Source organism: Ochotona princeps, chromosome 17 (genome assembly GCF_030435755.1).
Source record: "Ochotona princeps isolate mOchPri1 chromosome 17, mOchPri1.hap1, whole genome shotgun sequence".
NCBI classification, from domain to species: domain Eukaryota; kingdom Metazoa; phylum Chordata; class Mammalia; order Lagomorpha; family Ochotonidae; genus Ochotona; species Ochotona princeps.
In genome coordinates this window covers 53,463,577-53,482,854 of record NC_080848.1, presented here as the reverse complement: position 1 = coordinate 53,482,854, position 19,278 = coordinate 53,463,577, and the positions used below count along the sequence as shown (strand labels likewise).

At 52.7% G+C, this 19,278-nt stretch overlaps 1 protein-coding gene across 3 annotated transcripts in view; it reads left to right on the top strand.

Annotated features, from left to right (window-relative positions):
* Positions 1-19,278, top strand: part of DNAH2 (dynein axonemal heavy chain 2) — a 108,350-nt gene that overhangs the window by 82,660 nt on the left and 6,412 nt on the right. For all 3 annotated transcript variants that reach the window (XM_058675835.1, XM_058675834.1, XM_058675833.1), the window contains 13 exons: positions 167-308; positions 1,399-1,568; positions 1,666-1,782; positions 13,620-13,784; positions 14,100-14,225; positions 14,340-14,488; positions 14,856-14,922; positions 15,049-15,199; positions 15,419-15,567; positions 15,703-15,836; positions 16,015-16,159; positions 16,305-16,504; positions 17,545-17,671. In XM_058675835.1, the coding sequence (XP_058531818.1) occupies positions 167-308; positions 1,399-1,568; positions 1,666-1,782; positions 13,620-13,784; positions 14,100-14,225; positions 14,340-14,488; positions 14,856-14,922; positions 15,049-15,199; positions 15,419-15,567; positions 15,703-15,836; positions 16,015-16,159; positions 16,305-16,504; positions 17,545-17,671 (1,842 nt within the window). The remainder of the gene's footprint in view (positions 1-166; positions 309-1,398; positions 1,569-1,665; positions 1,783-13,619; positions 13,785-14,099; positions 14,226-14,339; positions 14,489-14,855; positions 14,923-15,048; positions 15,200-15,418; positions 15,568-15,702; positions 15,837-16,014; positions 16,160-16,304; positions 16,505-17,544; positions 17,672-19,278) is intronic.

Below are 19,278 nucleotides of genomic sequence, written 5' to 3'. Positions count from 1 at the left end.
GGGAGTGGGGGCAGGGTTCAGGGAGGGGAGTGAGGCCTGCCTTCCTTATCCCCAAAGTCCCTGGGGACAAGGTGTTCCCTCAGCTGAGCCCTGGCCCCAGGGAGGAACCAGCAACTGGCCCTCGGGTTGACCATGCTCTGGCTCTCTCCTGGGATGCTTTCCCTAGGCCCTGGAATCTCTGAACAAGAAAGACATAGGCGAGATCAAGTCTTACGGGCGGCCCCCAGCCCAGGTGGAGATCGTGATGCAGGCCGTCATGATTCTGCGGGGCAACGAGCCCACATGGGCAGAGGCCAAGAGGCAGCTGGGTAAGCTACAGGCTGCAGCCCGCGACACGGGCAAGGAGGCACCTGCTGCAGCCCCCAGGGGTGTTGACCAGCCCGCGACAGGGTCAAGGAGGCACCTGCTGCAGCCCCCAGGGGTGTTGACCAGCCCGCGACAGGGTCAAGGAGGCACCTGCTGCAGCCCTCAGGGGTGCCGGCTTGGCCTGTGACAGGGCCAGGGTGGCCTGTGTAGACCTCTAGGGGCGCTGACCAGGCCTATGATGGGGTCAGGGAAGCCCTGTGCAGACCCCCAGGGGCCTGGAATCCCCATGGGAGACAGCAGGGTCGGCCAAGAGTCTTTGGTGGTAACAGAAAAAAGCTTAAAAAAAATGGTGATATATTTGAAAGACGAGAGAGAGAGAGAGGGAGAGAGAGAGATCTTTTATCCAATGGGTCATTTCCATATTGACCACATAGCAGCCAAGGTTGGACAAGCCTGAAGCCCAGAGCACCACTCCTATAGAGGCAGCAGAGCCCAAGCACTTGGGTCTGCTACTTCCCACACACATTAGCAGGAATCTGGGTAAAAAGAGGGGTAGCTGGGACTTAAACCTGTACCCTGATCTGGATATAACCATGGCAAGTGGTGGCTTCATTTGCTGTGCCACCACCCTGGCCCCAGCTCATCTTAACAGAAGCCAGTGAGGGGAAATTGCCATCGAGGTGTATTGCAGACCCTGAGGGCATGAAAGCCTTGGCAGGCACTGGAAGCTGGATACAGCACTCTTCGTGTTTCATATAGGAGTTTTTTCCTACTTTGGGTGCCAGGGTGGAGTTTAGGGTGGGAGCTGGAGTTTGTTGATCCCTGGAAAGTAGTGTACTGCCTAAAAGGGATGACATGCAGGGCGGTAGCATTGCGTGTGTCCAAGATGAGTGATGGGAGATCAGACATGTGTGAATGAACCAGCAGATGGAAGATCTCTGTCTCTCCCTCTCTGTAACACTTTCAAATTAAATAAATAAATCTTAAAAAACAAAACAAAACAAAAACAAAAACAACCCTGGTGGTGAAGCCTGGACCAGGAGCGGTCTGGGGACTGGCTGAGCCCTGTCCCTCGCAACTATCATCTCACAGGGGAGCAGAACTTCATCAAGTCCCTGATTCACTTTGACAAAGACAACATCTCCGACAAGGTTCTGAAGAAGATCGGAGCTTACTGCGCGCAGCCCGACTTCCAGCCGGACATCATCGGCCGTGTCTCCCTAGCCGCCAAGTCCCTCTGCATGTGGGTGCGGGCCATGGAGGTGAGCTGGGCCAGGGAGGGACCTGGAGGAAGCTGGAGAGGGTGGGGTGATAGACCCAGAGGATGGGCAACCCCCAAGCCTGGTCGTCTGTCCACAGCTGTACGGGCGGCTATACCGGGTGGTGGAGCCCAAGCGAATCCGGATGAACGCAGCCTTGGCGCAGCTGCAGGAGAAGCAGGCAGCCCTGGCGGAGGCGCAGGAGAAGCTGCGGGAGGTGAGCCACCTACTATTGAACGCGTTGTGACCAGGCATCTCTCCCCGGCGATTCCCACGAAGGCTCATACACAGTGACTCTCAAGCCAGCAGAGCAGTTCAGTTAGTTCAGTGCTGTCAAGTGTTCACATTTCTCCAAGTCCCTCTGGTTTTTCTAATCACAGTGGGTTTTTTTTAAAGATTTATTTATTTTTATTGGAAAGGCAGATATATGGAGAGGAGGAGAAACAGAGAGGAAGTTCTTCTGTCTGCTGATTCGCTCCCCAAGAGGCCGCAACGGCCGGTGCTGCGCCGATCTGAAGCCAGGAGCCAGGAGCTTCTTTCAGGTCTCCCACATGGGTGCAGGATCCCAAGGCTTTGGGCCGTCCTGGACTGCTTTCCCAGGCCACAAGCAGGGAGCTGGATGGGAAGTGGAGCTGCTAGGATTAGAACCGGTGCACATACGGGATCCCAGTGCGTTCAAGGCGAGGACTTTAGCCGCTAGGCTACCACGCTAGGCCCTGATCACAGGTTTAATAATACCTTCTGCACCCCGCTTCTCTCCCTGGAAGCCAGTGCTGGCACAGTCTCCGGTTATCCCTCCACATGTGGCCTGAGAAGGCTTCCAAGGGCTTGTAGAAGAACAGAACTAAGAGAAGTTCATTTGGGTTCAAAGCGATACTAGAACACACGCATGGTTTCTTCCACAATGAGCATCTCCCACAGGCTGGTGAAGCCCTCGCATGTGTTGTGTGTCCACGTGCTGGACTGTCGCATCTTGCCTGCGTGCTGGAGACAGCGCCACATCAGTACATAGGCTTCCTGTTTGTGTGCGGTGTGCTGCCGCAGGGGATGGCCACGCATGCCATCGTGTGCTCAATGACCTCTTTTAAAACGAGGCAAAGAGACAGACAGACACACACACACACACACAATGAGAGAGAAGGGGAAGAAAGTGCTGCTCACTTGTTGGTTCGCGTCTCCAGATGCCCACAACAGCCCTAACTTGAGGCTGGGCTGAAGCTGGGCACTAGAAACTCCACTCCGTGTCACACGAGTGGCAGAGACCCAGTCACGGGTGCCACTCCTGCTGGCTGGAGTGAGGAGTCAGGGCCAGGTCTTGCACTCTGCACTCCGATGTGTGAAGTGCGGTTCTTCACAGCCAAGCTAAAGACAGGCTCCTTGTTGTTCCTCTTCTGGCAGACATGTTGATTATCTCCAATTCTGTCTATCTTGGTCCTCTTTGCTTATGCTATCAAATATACAGAAAACTGGGTCCGACGTGATAGCTCAGCTGCTGAAGTCCTTGCCTTGCGTGCACCAGGATCCCATACGGGCACCAGTTCTAATCCCGGCGGCTCTGCTTCCCATCCAGCTCCCTGCTTGTGGCCTAGGAAAGCAGTGGAGGACAACCCTGCACCCGCGTGGGAGACCTGGAAGAGGCTCCAGGCTCCTGGCTCCTGGCTTCGGATTGGCACAATTCCGACCATTGTGGTCGCTTGGGGAGTAAATCATTGGATGGAAGATCTTCCTGTCTCTCCTCCTCTTTGTATATCCGACTTTCCAATAAAACCAAATAAATATGAAAAAAAAACGTTCTCCCACAGATTATTTAAATATATATATATTTACTGAAAATGCTAAATTTATTTTTTCCATCGTTGAATCTGTCCAGACAATTTCAAAATGTTCTACCTGAAGCCCACGGGTGGAAGACATCCAAGTCCAGTGATCGTCAAGGGCATGGCAAACCTGAGGCCAGTGCTGTTAAGTGTGACCTGTCGCGGCCACCAGCTGGTTACCACGAGCTTAGGCCGAGCCAGGCTTGCTGCCCCCACACCTTACTGCTCGTGGCCCATCCCTGTCTGTTCCAGCCTTGAGGCCACTGGGTGATGCCCGTGCTGGGAGAGTGGCCAGGGTCCACTCGGCTGCTCCAGGGCTTGCCCCCTGCTGCAACTGCCACCTGCTGCTCCTCTTGGCTCCTACACTCTTTTACTCTCTCCTTCGAGTGAATCCGCAGCGGCAGTCTGTCTGGAAAGCCTTCCCACCCAGATGAGTCATTTCCCCGGGCAAGTAATTAGGGGTGTTTTCTTCACATGTGAAAAATGCCAGTGCTCACTTCTGCTGCCAGCGCCACGCATTGGGCCAACAACTTGCCAAGCACCTGGTATGGGGCGTCTTGGTGTAGGATCCACACCCACACGCAAGAATCCATAACTGACAAGTATAAGCAGACGGGACCAAAATTCCTCCTACGTTATGAGAAAGGCTGGTCGAGGCTTGTTTTATTTTATTTAGAGAGAGAGAGACTTCTTCATTGAAAGGCAGGCTGACAGAGACAGAGATTGGTCTTCCCTCAGCTGGTTCACTCCCCAAAGTCCTCCCACAGCTGGGGCTGGGTCAGGTTGTTGTCGGGAGCCTGCAGCTCCATCCAGGCCTCCCGCGTGGGTGGCGGAAGCTCAGTTACTTGAGCCATCATCCGCTGCTTCCCAGGCACATCAGTAGTCAGAACTCAAACTGACACTCTAACGTGGAACATGGCATCCCAAACAGTGGGACTCAGTACGCATCCCCAGCCTGTGTGAGAGTCAGATGTACGGCTCTAGTAGCTGGGCCTGAGCCATAGCCAAAGCTGGGAGCCAAGAACACAGTGCAGGTCCTCCACGGTGGTGGCAGGCACACAGCCACTTGAGCAATCACAGGAAACGAGTGGGAGCCACGGCCAGGTGTGCAATGGAGACACTCTGGCCTAAAACGTGGATGACGTAGCCAGTGGCTCGCTCACTAGGCCAAATACCTGTCCCCAGAGGTGCCTTTTTAACAGAACTGAGCAGTGTGTTGAGATTTGGGCCCAACCCCAGGCCAGTTAAGGAAGAAATTCTTAGAGAGCCTGGGAAGCAGCGTTTCAAAAGCTCCTCTGTCCCAAGCACTTGAGCCATCTTCTGCTGCTTTCCCAAGCATATTAGCAGAGAGCTGGGTCGTAAGTGGGACACCCAGGACACTGGAACCAACACTCATATGGGATTTAGCATTGCAGGTGGTGGCTTAACCCACTGTGCCACAACTTCAGCACCCAACCTTCTTAGGTTACAATCCTTAAGCCACCCTCCTCGCTTTCTGTTTCAGCTCAGTCTCAGATGAGCCTGTCAGCCTATTTGGGCAGCCATAAGCAAACACCAAGTCATTTGTAAACAACAGCAACATGTTTCTCAGAGTTCCGGAGACTGGGAAGCCAAGACGTAGACATGGACAGGGTCAGTGCCTGCTGACAGCCACTTCCTCACAAGAGCTTTTAGCCCCTCTCTGTATGGTCTGCAGCACCCTGCCCACGTTAACTGCCTCCTGAAAGTCACCCCCGCCACCAATGCCCCTGCCCTGGGGATCAAATTTCTACACTGAGATTTTGGGGGGAACCACAGCAGGGACTCTCGCTGGAAATAGACATGGCCCCCTCAGGATCTCAGGGCTGTAATAGTCCCAAAGTGGGAGCATCACGTGAAGCAAAAATGAACTCAAGGAGCTAATAAGATATGCATGACATCCAAATAGTTATTTATGAATAAAAACAAACAACTAGGGCCCAGCACAGCAGCCTAATGGTTAAAGTCCTCATCTTGCATGCTCTGGGATCTCATATGGGCTCTGGTTTGTGTCTTGGCTGCTCCACTTCCCATCCAGCTCTCTGCTTGTGGCCTGGGAAAGCAATCGAGGGTGGCCCAAAGCCTTGGGACCCTGCACCCGCGTGGGAGACCCAGAGGAGGCTCCTGGCTTTAGAACAACTCAGCTCTGGCTGTTGCAACTGTTGTAAATCAGAAAGCAGATCTTCAACCTTTCAAGGAAAATGAATTTCTTGTGGAGCAGGGCAGCAGCTACCTTGCAGGATAGAGCACCAACAGGAAGGCAACCAAGGTTTTTATAGTTAAAGTGAGTATACAAAAAGTCATGCTATGTGCACAACGGCAGTGTGGCCACTGGTAGCAATCGGCTAATAATAGAGCAACAACATCTCAAGCAAACAAAGCGAAAGCTACCAAAGTCAGCATGCTCAGATGATAATATTAACCAGGCCAGAGGTGCTCAGCCTTCCCAGAACCCAGCCCGGACCTGGCACTTTTGCAGAGTTCATGGTTGGTCCTGTCATCGTTGTCTATTTTAACTGATCCGTATCAGTGGCCACTTGGGGAGTGGACCACCGAATGACAGATCTTTTCTCTCTGTCTCTCCTTTTCTCTGCAAATCTGCCTTTCCAAGAAAAATAAATATAAAACTTACAGAGAAAAATATTTTAAGTTTTTTTTTTTTAAAGAGAGAAGCTATTGTTCTTTCAGAAGACCATTGTAGCCACTCCGGCATCCCTGAGGGAGTGAAGCTGCATAGGGAACACCTTGATTCAGCTCCCCCAGGCTGAGTGCTCTGAGGAGCCCTTGTTCAGCTAGGAGAACTCTCCAGTAGGCTGGTAACATGAGCTGCAGCCCAACCAATGGGCACTGACTGGTGGTGGTGGGTGGGAAGTCCACGTGCTTTAACTTTGTGCAGGGGAGTCTTTGAGGTCAAAATTCATCCTTGCAACGGTTTGAAAGTCCGTGCAGAACCCTCATCCTGGGTATACCTTTGTAATTGCCTTTTCCCCCTTGAATGCTGGATCTGCTGCCCTGTGGTGTGATTGGGCTTGGTCAGTGGTGCCAATATGACTGTTGTTGCTGCCTCTCTTCCGTGGTATCACTGAAACCTGCAAAATTGCCTCTTAGTGAGGTGTGCCCCTTGTGCCCATCCTGAGTTTACGTGGCGAGGTCACTTCACCAGAGCTCGAGCTGAAGCTGAAGTCTGTGGCCCAAGGCCTTCTGGGAAACATGCCCTCTGCCATTTATGTCTCAAGGCACGGTCTTCCCCTGCTCCTGGACCCCTAGGTGGCCCAAGTGCCCTCCCTGGCCTGGATGACCCTGAATCTCTACTGAGAGGTGATATTGTCAACCCATCAGCCCATAGGCAAACCATCTGGGTCTAAGGATTCACACCATAACCACCTCTGGAGCTCTGAATGAGAGATGGAACAACAAGCCAGTTGGTCTAGTACTGTTTGAACCTGAGCCTGGCAGCAACCACACAAAGTTAGAACCTGTAGTACAGACCAAACCATAGGCCTTGCCACTGAAAAGGAGCCAGTCCAGGGCCTGGCACAATAGCTCAACTGGCTGATCCTCCACCTCTAAGTGCTGGGTTCCCATGTGGACACCGGTTCATGTCCCAGCTGCTCCACTTCCCATCCAGCTTCCTGCTCATGACCTAAGAAAGCAGTGGAGGATGGGCTAAGGCTTTGGGACCCTGCACCCATGTGGGAGACTTAGAAGGAAGACTTGGCTCCTGGCTTCAGATTGGCTCAGTTCTGACTACTGTTGCTGGGGAGTGACAAAGCAGGGAAGGAAGGCAGGAAGGCAGGAAGGGAGGAAGGAAGGAAGGGCGGGAGGAAGGGAGGGGGCCCAGCACGATACCATAACAGTTAAGGTCCTCGCCTTGAACGTGCCAGGATCCCATATGGGCGCCGGTTCTAATCCCTGCAGCTCCATTTCCCATCCAGCTCCCTGCTTGTGGCCTGGGAAAGCAGTCAAGGACGACGCCAAGCCTTGGGACCCTGCACACGTGTGGGAGACCCGGAAAGAAGTTCTTGGCTCTTGGCTTAGGTTCGGTGCAGCACCCAGCTGTTGCAGCCACTTGGGGTGTGAATCATTGGACGAAAGATCTTCCTCTCTGTCTTTCCTCCTCTCTGTACATCTGCCTTTCCAATAAAATAAATACATCTTTTTTTTTTTTAAAGATTTATTTTATTTTTATTACAAAGTCAGATATACTGAGAGGAGGAGGGATAGAGAGGAAGTGGAGCTGCCGGGATTAGAACCAGTGGCCATATGGGATCAAGGCGAGGACCTTAGCCACTAGGCCACGCCGCCAAGCCCAAAATAAATACATCTTAAAAAAAAAAGAGAAAGAAGGAAGAAAGAAAAACATATGCTATATCAATGAAGACTGCAAATGACAATGATCCACTTCCGTGACTCCAGCCCCATGGGGACCCCCAGAGTGCGACCCCTGAGACCTCCTACCTCTCAGCCAAAGCCGGGTCAACTCATGTCTTTCCCTGGTCTATGTAGGGATGGGTGGCCCAAGCTCAGCTTGCCCAAAGGTATCGTCAAATAGGCCTACCCCGAGAGGCACCCACTCCAAAGTTATCAGAAACAACACACATTTGGCTCAAAGCCTTTACCCAGGTCGTATGACCAGAAGGCAGCCACTAAAGTGTTTTTTTGTTGTTGTTTTAAAGATCTATTTTATTTTTATTACAAAGTCAGATATACTGAGAGGAGGAGAGATAGAGAGGAAGTGGAGCTGCCGGGATTAGAACCAGTGGCCATATGGGATCAAGGCAAGGACCTTAGCCACTAGGCCACGCTGCCAAGCCCTAAAGTGTTTTTTAAAAAAGCACCTGGCCTAATGGGAGCTCTGTATGTCTGTGTCGGGACTCCTGCTCACACCCAGGCACGCAGAGGTTCCTCTTGGGCTTTTCAAGTTGGCTGATATGCCCGTGAGGGGACCCAGGAACTGACAGCCTGCGTCTGTGCCTGGATCCTAAACAAACCAAGAAACAAAGCGAAAGCTGCTTCATCATCTACGGAGGAAGGGCTGAGGGTGCTCTGTGTTTATTTCCTTACCTGTAAATTTTTATATATTTAAGTTTTAATTTTTGAAAGATGAGACATGAGTAAGATTTGTTTTTAAAACATTTATTTATTGGGAAGGCAGACCTATAGTGAGGAGAGACAGAGAAATCTTCCTGGTTCACTCCCCCAAGTGGCTGCAATGATTGGAGTTGAGGCAATCCAAAGACAGGAGCTTCTTCCAGGTCTCCCTTGTGGACGGGTGCAGGGTCCCAAGGCTTTGGGACATCCTCTACTGCTTTCCCAGGCCACAAGCAAGGAGCTGGGTGGGAAGTGGAGCAGCCGGGACACAAACTGGAGCCATATGGGATCCTGGTGCTTGAAGAGAGAGGATCAGCCAATTGAGTCATCACCCAATGAGCAGAACCTCATATTTACCAGCTCACTCCCCAGATGTCTGTGACAGCTGGGCCCTGGCCTCACTCAGTCCAGATCTCCCACATGAGTATAGGAACCCAAAGACTTGAACCATCCTCTGCTGCCTCCCAGGACATGCTTGTAGGAGGCCAGAAGCACAGCTGACTCCACCTCAGGCACTGCTTATAGGATGTGGGTAGACCCAAGAGGCATCTGAATTGTGCTGTCTCATGCCTGTCCTCAGGGATCCTGGGTCTAGACAGAAGCACCTGTTCTCAGATGATGTTCGGCCAGGAGGGCCTCCTGTACCCTGGAACATTCAAGGGGAACTGGTACTCTCTGTGGATCAGCTCCTAAAAGAAAAGGATCTGGCCCCAGTGGAATGTTCCAGCTTATGCTTCCCAGTATCAACAATCAGAGCAGTCATGCATCTCCCTTGATGAAAGATGAAAAAAGGACAACAAGGCTTGACTCCTGGGGCGGGGAAGCCACGGTAATGCTGGCCACAGAGGACTTCAGAGCAAGCCTAATTAACATCATCGGAAGTCATTAAACAGTAAATCATATCCCCAAGTCAACAATGGGAAGGCTAGGAGGAAAGCCCTAATAGAGAAAGAAGACAGACTTTGGAAAGAGTTTTAAATGATGAAAATGTGGAAGATAGAAAGCCAAAAGAAAGACAATACAGAAAAAAAAAATATGAGATAAACCGAATCCAACCAATGAGAGCTTCTGGAAGAGGGGCCGGTATTGCAACACACTGCGTTAAGCCTCAGCCTGCCATGCCAGCATCCCACAGCGCAGCTCCACTTTGAGTCCTATTGCTTTGCTTCCGTCCCAGCTCCCTGCTAATGCACTGGAATTTCTGCAGAGGATGGCCCAAGTGCTTGGGTCCCTGCACCGCGTAGGGCACTGGACTGGAGGTCCTGGCTTCCAGCTTTGGCCCGGACCAGTCTTGGCCATCACAGGGAGTGATGGGAGCACTGTGTCTCTCCCCTCTCGCTCTTGCTCTCTCTCTCGGAGGAAAAAATTTTATGAAAAACTTTTGCCCAGAACTGCTGGGAGGAATTCAGTAAAATGAGCCAATCTCAAAAGGACAAATATCGGGCCCGGCGGCGTGGCCTAGCGGCTAAAGTCCTCGCCTTGAAAGCCCCGGGATCCCATATGGGTGCCGGTTCTAATCCCGGCAGCTCCACTTTCCATCCAGCTCCCTGCTTGTGGCCTGGGAAAGCAGTTGAGGACGGCCCAATGCATTGGGACCCTGCACCCGCGTGGGAGACCCTGAAGAGGTTCCAGGTTCCCGGCATCGGATCGGTGCACACCGGCCCGTTGCGGCTCACTTGGGGAGTGAATCATCGGAGGGAAGATCTTCCTCTCTGTCTCTCCTCCTCTCTCTGTATATCTGACTTTGTAATAAAAATAAATCTTTAAAAAAAAAAAGGGCAAATATCATATGTTCACTCTAATATAAGAGAACCTCCATTGAGAATGCAAAACAAAAACAAAGATAAATAAATATGCCTGTATGGAGGAATCCACCATGGGGGTGGTTTGGGGATGGGTGGGGGGAATCCCAGTGCCTATAAAACTGTATCACATGATGCAATGTAATCAATTAAAAAATATATATATATATACCTGTAATCTCACGTTTTTAATTTCATTTCTTCAAAAGAGGTGTTTTTCCCCCTAAATTTTCAATGACACATGGGTCATATAGTAGCATTGCTTTCGTCATGAAAGCTGTTGATTTTCATTTCTTCAGCTACATACTGGTCATTTGGAGGCATGTTATTTAACTTCATGTTGTAAATTTTTTATTGCTGTTCCTGTTGTTAATTTTGGTTGGATGGCTTTTTGTTTAAGGGGAAGTATAATAACTATGTAACAGAAACCATCATAACCAGTTGTGAAGATGCAACGCAGCATGCATCTCCACTTCCAAACCAAAGATGAGCTCCCAATGAAACTGTTAAATATGTCTTGACAAAAGGACACTGGACTCTCTGCCATTGTCCATACTACAATGTAAGGTTACAGAATGATGGATGTGTGACTGTTTATGAAGGACTATACTACTGCAGTAATATTAGGGGAATCAGTGAGCGGAGGGGGAACCCCAGAGCCTATAGAACCACATTATAAAATAATAATAATAACAATAATAATAATACAGTAATAATTTTTAAAAGAAAAAAACTGGTGGCAAGCTGGATGAATGGGGAACAAGGTTGGGAGGAAGACATTCTATGCTCTGGTGTTTTGGAAACTTTTTTAAACATTTATTTATTATTTATTTGTATTGCAAAGGCAGATTTACAGAGAGGAGAGACAAAGAGAAAGATCTTCCATTCACTGGTTCACTCCCCAAGTGGCTACAATGGCCAGAGCTGAGCCGATCCAAAGCCAGAATCCGGGAGCTTCCTGTAGGTCTCCCACATGGATGCAGGATCCCAAGGCTTTGGGCCATCCTCTGCTGCTTTCCCAGGAAGCAGGGAGCTGGATGGGAAATGGAGCAGCTGGGACATGAACCAATGCTCATGTGGGATCTCCGTGTTTGCAGGAAGAGGGTTAGCCAGTTGAGTCGTCATGCTGCCCACCCCACCCCATATGCTTTTGGCAATTTTAAGTGACCTGTTCACCAAGGAAACAGAAAATGAAAAGCAGCAGGCAGGTGAGGACATGCTCCCACAGGTACAAGCTTCTCTGTCCTGGCACTGACAGTGTTAGCAGAGTGTCGGCCTCTGGAGGAGACTGCTGTGCAGGCCACGGCTCCAGCACATGTGGGTTACTGTGCAGCTGTCCAAGACGAGGCAGCCTGTACCAGGAGCCAGTGCCGAGTAGGGCGGCTACATTAAAACAGGCCTTCACTGGAAAAGCTCTAGACTCTGGGCAGGATTCTAGGACTTGAAGATTTGGTGGTGGGCAGGGCCCTGGCCTCACCAAGCCTTCTTCTCTAGTCAGATTCTGTGTGTGAACCATTCTAGAAAGCCAGGCAGAGATGAAAGTGCAACTGTGTAGACTTTGGTTCTCTCTGAATGCTGAGTCCAGTGCTTGCTTTCACTATTCAAACCATGTGACTGGGGCCAGCGCTGTGGAGTAGTGGGTTACGCTGTGGCCTGCAGCACCTGCATCCCATATTGGAGTAGCAGTTTGAGTCCCAGCTGCTCCACTTCCCTTCAAGCTCCTTGATAATATTCTGAGGAAGGCAGTAGATGAAGGCCCAAGGCATCCATGTGGGAGATAAGGATGGTGCTCTGAGCTCCTGGCCTCGGCCGCCTCAGCCCTGGATGTTGCAGCCATTAGGGGAGTGAATTGGTGGATGGAAGCTCTCTCTTTTTCTGTTGCTCTGCCTTTCAAACAAATAGATCTTTAAAAAAAAAAAAAAAAAGACAAATGTTATTAGGCACAATGATATAGGAAAATGTCCTAATTAATTTTTAGAGATGCGTTATGAAGTATTTACACTTGAAATTTCTTGAGTTTGTAATTTATGTTAACATACATTAGCAAAAAAAAATAAGTAGATGAAATAAATATAGCAACATTTTAACTACCGTTGGGACCAACTGATGGGTTTTCCAGGCTGGCACATCTTCATGATAGCTTCTTAATTAGAAAGGTTAAAACTTTAGAGATTAAAAGATTAAAAAAAAAAAAGGCGGCAATGAGCATGTTGTTCAGATAATATGGAGGCAGCTACTGGAAGAAGTCAGGAGAGAAATGGGTTACACAGTGGTTCACCCCAGGGGATGGACACTGGGCACGGAAGAGGGAGCTGGGGGACCTGTTAGCCTCTTCGGTCAGTGTGAATGCCCAAGGCCTCAGCGGCTGGGCCCTCAGAGCCGCCCAGCCCATCAGCCCCCTCCCGAGCAAACCCCTTCCTTCCTTCCTTCGAAGACTTTAATGCTGCCGCCCAGCAGATCGCCACCAAGGCCAGCTGTGAGCGCTCTGTCATTGTCACTTGGAATCTCCATCTGTCTTGGGGCCAAGTGCATCTTCATTCAGTTTCAGGAGTTCTTGATTTCCTCGCAATGTTGAGCATCATTGCTAACCAGGAAACGGCAGCAGAAGCGAGAAAAAAGAAAATTCATCCCTAGTTTTCAAAAATAGGTTGTTTTACTTGAAAGTCAGAGAGAGAGATCGTCTATCTGCTGGCTCACTCCCCAAATGGCTGCAATAGCTGGGGCTGAGCCAAGCAGAAAACCAGAAGCCAGGAATTCCATCTGGGTCTCCCACATGGGTGGCAGGAGTGCAAGCCGCTGGGCCATTTTCCCAGGGCACATTAGCAGGTACGTGGATCAGAAGTGGAGCCTAGTGGCCAAAGTCCTTGCCTTGCATGTACCAAGATCCCATGTGGCCACCGGTTCCTGTCTCAGTTGCCCACCTCCCCATCCAGCTCCCTGCTTGTGGCCTGAGAAAGCAGTAGAGGATCGCCCAAGGTCTTGAGACCTTGCACCCATGTGGAAGACCTGGAAGAAGCTCCTGGCTTCAAATCAGCCCAGCTCTGGCCATTGCAGCTACTTAGGAAATGGATCAGCTAATAGAAAATCTTTCTGTTTGTATCTGACTTTCCAATAAAAATCAATAGATCTTAACAACAAAAAGTGGAGCAGGTGGCTGTGGGCAGGTGGTACCTTCCCCACAATGCCAGCCATCCCCATATCTACTCCTTAAGGCAACCCTGAGAGGTCAGTTCTGATCTGCCTTCCCACTTGGCTCATCCAGCACAACCCGGAACAACCTGACCTTGAGGCCAGCAGCTGAGGCCCTCGTCTCCATTTTTGCCCAGGTGGCAGAGAAACTGGAGATGCTGAAGAAGCAGTACGATGAGAAGCTGGCCCAGAAGGAGGAGCTGCGCAAGAAGTCGGAAGAGATGGAGCTGAAGCTGGAGCGAGCCGGCATGCTGGTGTCCGGGCTGGCGGGGGAGAAGGCCCGCTGGGAAGAGACGGTGAAGGTGAGTGCCGCCACTGCCATGAGACCCCACTCCCTTCAGAACAAGAGCCCCCCTGAACAGGTGCCCAGGGCAGGGCACGGGGACAAGCAGAATAGAGGGGGTGGGAGCCCCGCTGCACCTGCACACTTCACCAGAGCTTGGGAGAGCTGGGACTGCTGCTACTGGAATTTGGAACTCACACATCACGAGAGCCAGGCCTGGGAGAGGGAAGGTCGTGTCCCACAGCAGACGGCACCTTGATGCATCCTCCCAGAGACTCCCAAAGAAGCAGCACTGGGGGCGCAAGCAGCTGATCTCCTCCATGCCACCCACCAGGGCCTGGAGGAAGACCTGGGCTACTTGGTGGGCGACTGTCTCCTGGCCGCAGCCTTCCTCTCCTACATGGGACCCTTCCTGACCAACTACCGGGATGAAATCGTCAACCAAATCTGGATCAGGAAGGTGAGCCATGGCACAGGAGTAGGGTGGAGGGGTGCCGAGGCCTGGGGGTGCAGGCCAGGGGGATGGGGTTGCCATTTTCAGGTGTATAGGCTCATGTTGGGGTCTCCTGCTCAGATCTGGGAGCTGCAGGTTCCTTGCTCCCCCCGCTTTGCCATCGACACCTTCCTGTCCAACCCCACCAAAGTCCGGGACTGGAACATCCAAGGCCTGCCTTCTGATGTCTTCTCCACTGAGAACGGCATCATTGTCACCCGTGGCAACAGGTGAGCCGACCACAGCGAGGAAGAGGTGGGCGGGGAGTGCCAAGCCTGCCTTGGGTCTTTAAAAAATAATAAGAAATAGGCAGAGTTAGAGAGAGAGGAAAGACAGAGAGAGAGTGATCTTCCATCCACCTGTTCACTTCCACAAACGGCTACAATGGTCAAGACTGGGGCAGGCCGAAGCCAGGGGCTGGGAGCTCCACCTAGACCAGAAGTGGAGCATCCAGGACTTGAACCTGGCCCATACGGGATGCCGGCATCGCAGGCAGTAGCTTCACTCGCTATACCACAAAATCAGCCCTGGAGCCTTTTTTTTTTTTTTTTTTTAAGTGTTTGGAACCTATCTTCTGATTGACTTTTCTTTCTGCAGGTGGGCCCTCATGATTGATCCCCAGGCCCAGGCCCTGAAATGGATCAAGAATATGGAGGGAAACCAGGTACAGGGCAAGGGTGTGGGCCTGGGGTGGCTGCCCGGAGCCTTCCTGGGCTCCTGCCCTCGGGCTCTTGTCCATCTGGAAATGTGCGCAGCCGGTTCCTCCCCTCCCTTTCTCCTCGCTGCCCAGGGCCTGAAGGTCATTGACCTGCAGATGAGCGACTATCTTCGGGTCCTGGAGAAGGCCATCCAGTTTGGACACCCTGTGCTGCTCCAGAATGTGCAGGAATATCTGGACCCCTCACTGAACCCCGTGCTCAACAAGTCCGTGACGCGTATCGGTCAGGGCCTGACCCACTTGTGGGGTCTCGCTGGGCAGTGTGCACCCGCAGGGAAAGGCGGGGAGCTCCTTGGCTGTGTCTGCCACTCAGCTGTCCTTCCATTGAGACAGCCCTGGGCTGGGGCCTGTGGGGCAGCCTTAGGTACCTGCTCCTTGAGGCCTCTGGAGAATGGTTCAGCCCACTTCCCCACCCACAACATCCTTGACCTTGTCCTGGCAGGTGGCCGGCTGCTGATGCGCATTGGAGATAAGGAAGTAGAATACAACCCCAATTTCCGTTTCTACATCACCACCAAGCTCTCCAACCCCCACTACAGTCCAGAGACTTCAGCCAAGACCACCATCGTGAACTTTGCAGTTAAAGAGCAGGTGGGTGGGTGGGAGGGGCGGTGAATGCCAGGGACGGAGCCAGAGTGAAGCTGGGGAAGATGGATGGAAAACATGGAGTGAGGGACAAAGGTGTGGGGGCGAGTCCCTCATCCTGGGGACCGCCGGCTCTGCCAGGGTCTGGAGGCGCAGCTGCTGGGCATTGTGGTCCGAAAGGAGCGGCCAGAGCTGGAGGAGCAGAAGGACTCGCTGGTCATCAACATCGCCGCCGGCAAGCGCAAGCTCAAGGAGCTGGAGGACGAAATCCTCCGGTGAGCCCGGACCTCCCTTCTGCCATCCCGGCGGTCTACCTGCAGGCACACCCAAGCGCAAGGGGCTGGAGTCGGGGGACGGGGGTGGGGGGAGTCCCTTCACTCCACACAGCGCCCCTGACTGACTCCCCAGTCCATAAGCACCTGTCGGCTGCTCCCCTCTGCCCATCCCCACCAGGCTGCTGAATGAGGCCACGGGCTCCCTGCTGGATGACGTACAGCTGGTCAACACCCTGCGGACCTCCAAGGTGACGGCCGCCGAGGTCACGGAGCAGCTGGAGACCAGCGAGACCACGGAGATCAACATTGACCTGGCCCGTGAGGCCAGTGCCCCTGCCCTCTGCACCCCACCTTGCTCCTCGCTCCCCTACCCCCTGGCCACATAGGCTCCCCTCCGCCCCGCCCCCCACCCGCGCCAGAAGCTAGTCCCAGCCTGTGCACCTGCCCTGACTGCCCACTCACCCACAGGCTTACCGCCCGTGTGCGCAGCGGGCGTCTGTGCTGTTCTTCGTGCTCAATGACATGAGCCACATCGACCCCATGTACCAGTTCTCACTGGACGCTTACATCAGCCTCTTCGTGCTCAGCATAGACAAGAGCCATCGCAGCAACAAGCTGGAGGACCGTATAGACTATCTCAATGACTACCACACCTATGCGGTCTACAGGTCAGCCCCTGCTCCCCGCCGCCCCTGGCTGCTGGGGCCTGGCCTCGCCTCTGTCTCCAGCCACCCTCCTGGCAAGCATGGCTGTGCTGGTGCAGCTGGCGGTGGCTCCATCTCTTTCTAAAGCTGCCCTTTGCTGTTGGCCTTGGCTGTGCATTGTCCACCGCCGTCACTGTAGCAGTTTTCCTCAGGGTTAGCCTGCGTCTAAAGCACGGGAGGGCCCTTGTTCAGGTGCAGATTTGGATCCAGGCAAGGGTCTGGCCTCTGGGACCTGCCACCTGTGGTCTGGGAGCATCAAGGGGCTTGCCTTGTCCATCTGTGCAGCCCCCAAGTCCCCTCAGGTTCAGCCTGCTGCAGGGCCATGCTCTGTGTCTTCCCTCTTCCTCCAGCGTCAGGGTCAGCCTCCCCTGAATGGCACCACACATACTCAGCAGTCCCCTAGTGCCAGGCACGGAGTTGTCCTTGGGTGTGCCAGATCTGAGTGTCTGTCTCTCACACACACACACTGGGGCATCAGCACACACCTGCATGGCCTGCCACAGCACACTGTCCTGCCTCTCTCCCTTTGTCCTTCCCCATGTGACTCCCATGGCCATGCCCGCATGTCAGCCCTGCCCTCAACCCTGCAGGGCCCAGCCTCCTCTCCCCCGTGCCTGCTCTGCGCGCCTCACTGCTCTCACCCCTTTGCTGCAGCTGCCACAGAACTGGGCCCAGGCGCTGCCCTTTGGCCCCATGGAACCATGGAAGGGCAGGGGTTCGGGGCGGGGGGAGATGAAAGGGTCATCCCAGTCTGTGGCAACAGTCCCACTGCAGGTCCCTTGGTGGGATTCCATGCTCTCCTTCAAGGTCGGGGGTGGGGTTTCCTCCTCCCCGTGTCTTCAGGGTGTCTGGCAGGGAGAGAAATTTAGCCTGATTCCCAGTGAACTCTGGAGAAATCATGACTTCTCTCCAACCGGGTCCGGGGCTGTTCCAGAAAGTTTGGATTTGATGGCCCCCCATTCCCTGAGTGTCAGGTCCCCCTCCACCCTTTCCCCCACCCCCAGGTACACCTGCCGCACCCTGTTCGAGCGCCACAAGTTACTGTTCAGTTTTCACATGTGCGCCAAAATTCTGGAGACGTCAGGCAAGCTCAATATGGACGAGTACAACTTCTTCCTCCGCGGGGGTGTGGTGAGTGGGGGGCAGAGGGCACCTTCCTGTGATGCCGGAGGGGGCAGTGTCAAGCTGGATGAGAACCAAAGGCTCTAGTGAGCGAACCGGGGGCAGGTGCCCACTCACTCCTGGGGCCATTGGGGTTGACCTGCCACATGTCTGTCTGCTCGAACTCTGGCTGGGCCCAGCTCTTCCCTGCCCCTGTTATGTGTCTCGCACTTTCACTTTGTCTCACCTGGAGTTTAGTGGCAGCCTTTTGACACCCCTCCCACCCCCAAGCCTGCCCCAATAGGCATCGTTTTTTTGCTCCGAGTTACTGTTTTCTGGTCAGAGAGATGGAGACAACCAGACAGATTAGGTCCCCCCAAAAGTACCTGCAGTAAAGCTCACAGCTCCCCTGCACTCCCTGGCTCCCTGACCTGTCTTGGCTCATCCTGTGGTCCCTGGGCACTGCCATCTCAAACGTGCTAGATGATGTGCTGCTTTGTTGGGGTTTTGGTTCATCATCTGTCCCTGGGTTTGTAGTCAATCCCATGATGGAAAGCCAACTCCTTAGGGTCATGTCCTTTTTGCTCACCTGCGCAGCCCAAATGCTTTAAGTAAGGGATTGGTAGGCAATAATAATAATAATAATAATAATAATAAACTGTAATGGATGAGAAGTAATGGGGCCAGTGTAGTAGCATATGAAGCCAATCCTCTACCTATAGGGCTGGCATCCCCTATGGGCACCGGTTCTAGTCCTAGCTGCTCCACTTCCCACCCAGTTCCCTGCTTGTGGCCTTGCAAAGCAGTGGAGGATGGCTCAATCCTTAGGTCCCAGCACCCACGTGGGAGACCTGGAGGAAGTTCCTGGCTTTGGATCAGCCCAGCTCAGACCAACCATTGCAGTCATTTAGGGAGTGAAGCAGCAGGTGGAGGATCTTTTTTGTGTCTGTCTGTCTTGCCTTCTCTCTCTGTAACTCTTTCAAGTAAAAAAATATATGAGAAGTGAGTGAATGGATGGACAGATGGAACGGTTTTACTTTTCAGGAGGGTGAGGTAGCAACAACTGAGGTTCTCAGGGTTGAAGACATTATTACCAAGCGGCCACCAGAGGGCGCCAGCTCCCTAAATTTGAACGGTGCCGACGCCAGGTGGCTAAGCCCTGCTGGAGGCCTGGGTACTGGTGCACACTCATCCATCTTGGATTCCTGCGTTCTCTTCCTTCAGTTTCCTGGAAGGCCCAGCTTGGATTTCTCACTCTCAAAAAGCAAAGGGAAAAGATGCACTTTTAAAATAGGATGTATTTGTTTCTTTGTTTATCTGAAAGGCAGAGTGATAAAGAGACAGTGCTAGAGAGAGATCTTGGTATCCACTGTTTTACTCCTCAGACGGCCACAACATCCAGGCCCTGGGGCAGGCTGAAGCCAGGAGCCAGGAGCGCCATCCTTGTGGCGCAGCAGGCAGGTTAGGCCGCCAGCTTCAATGTGAGTGCTGGACGGAGTGCCAGGCTCCTGGCTTTGCCTGACCTGGCCCCAGCAGTGGCGGTCATCTGTGAACCAGCAGATGGAAGGTCTCTGTCTTTCCTGTCTGTGTATAGGTAACTCTGCCTTCCAAATAAATGAAGTGGTTTGAAAAGGAAG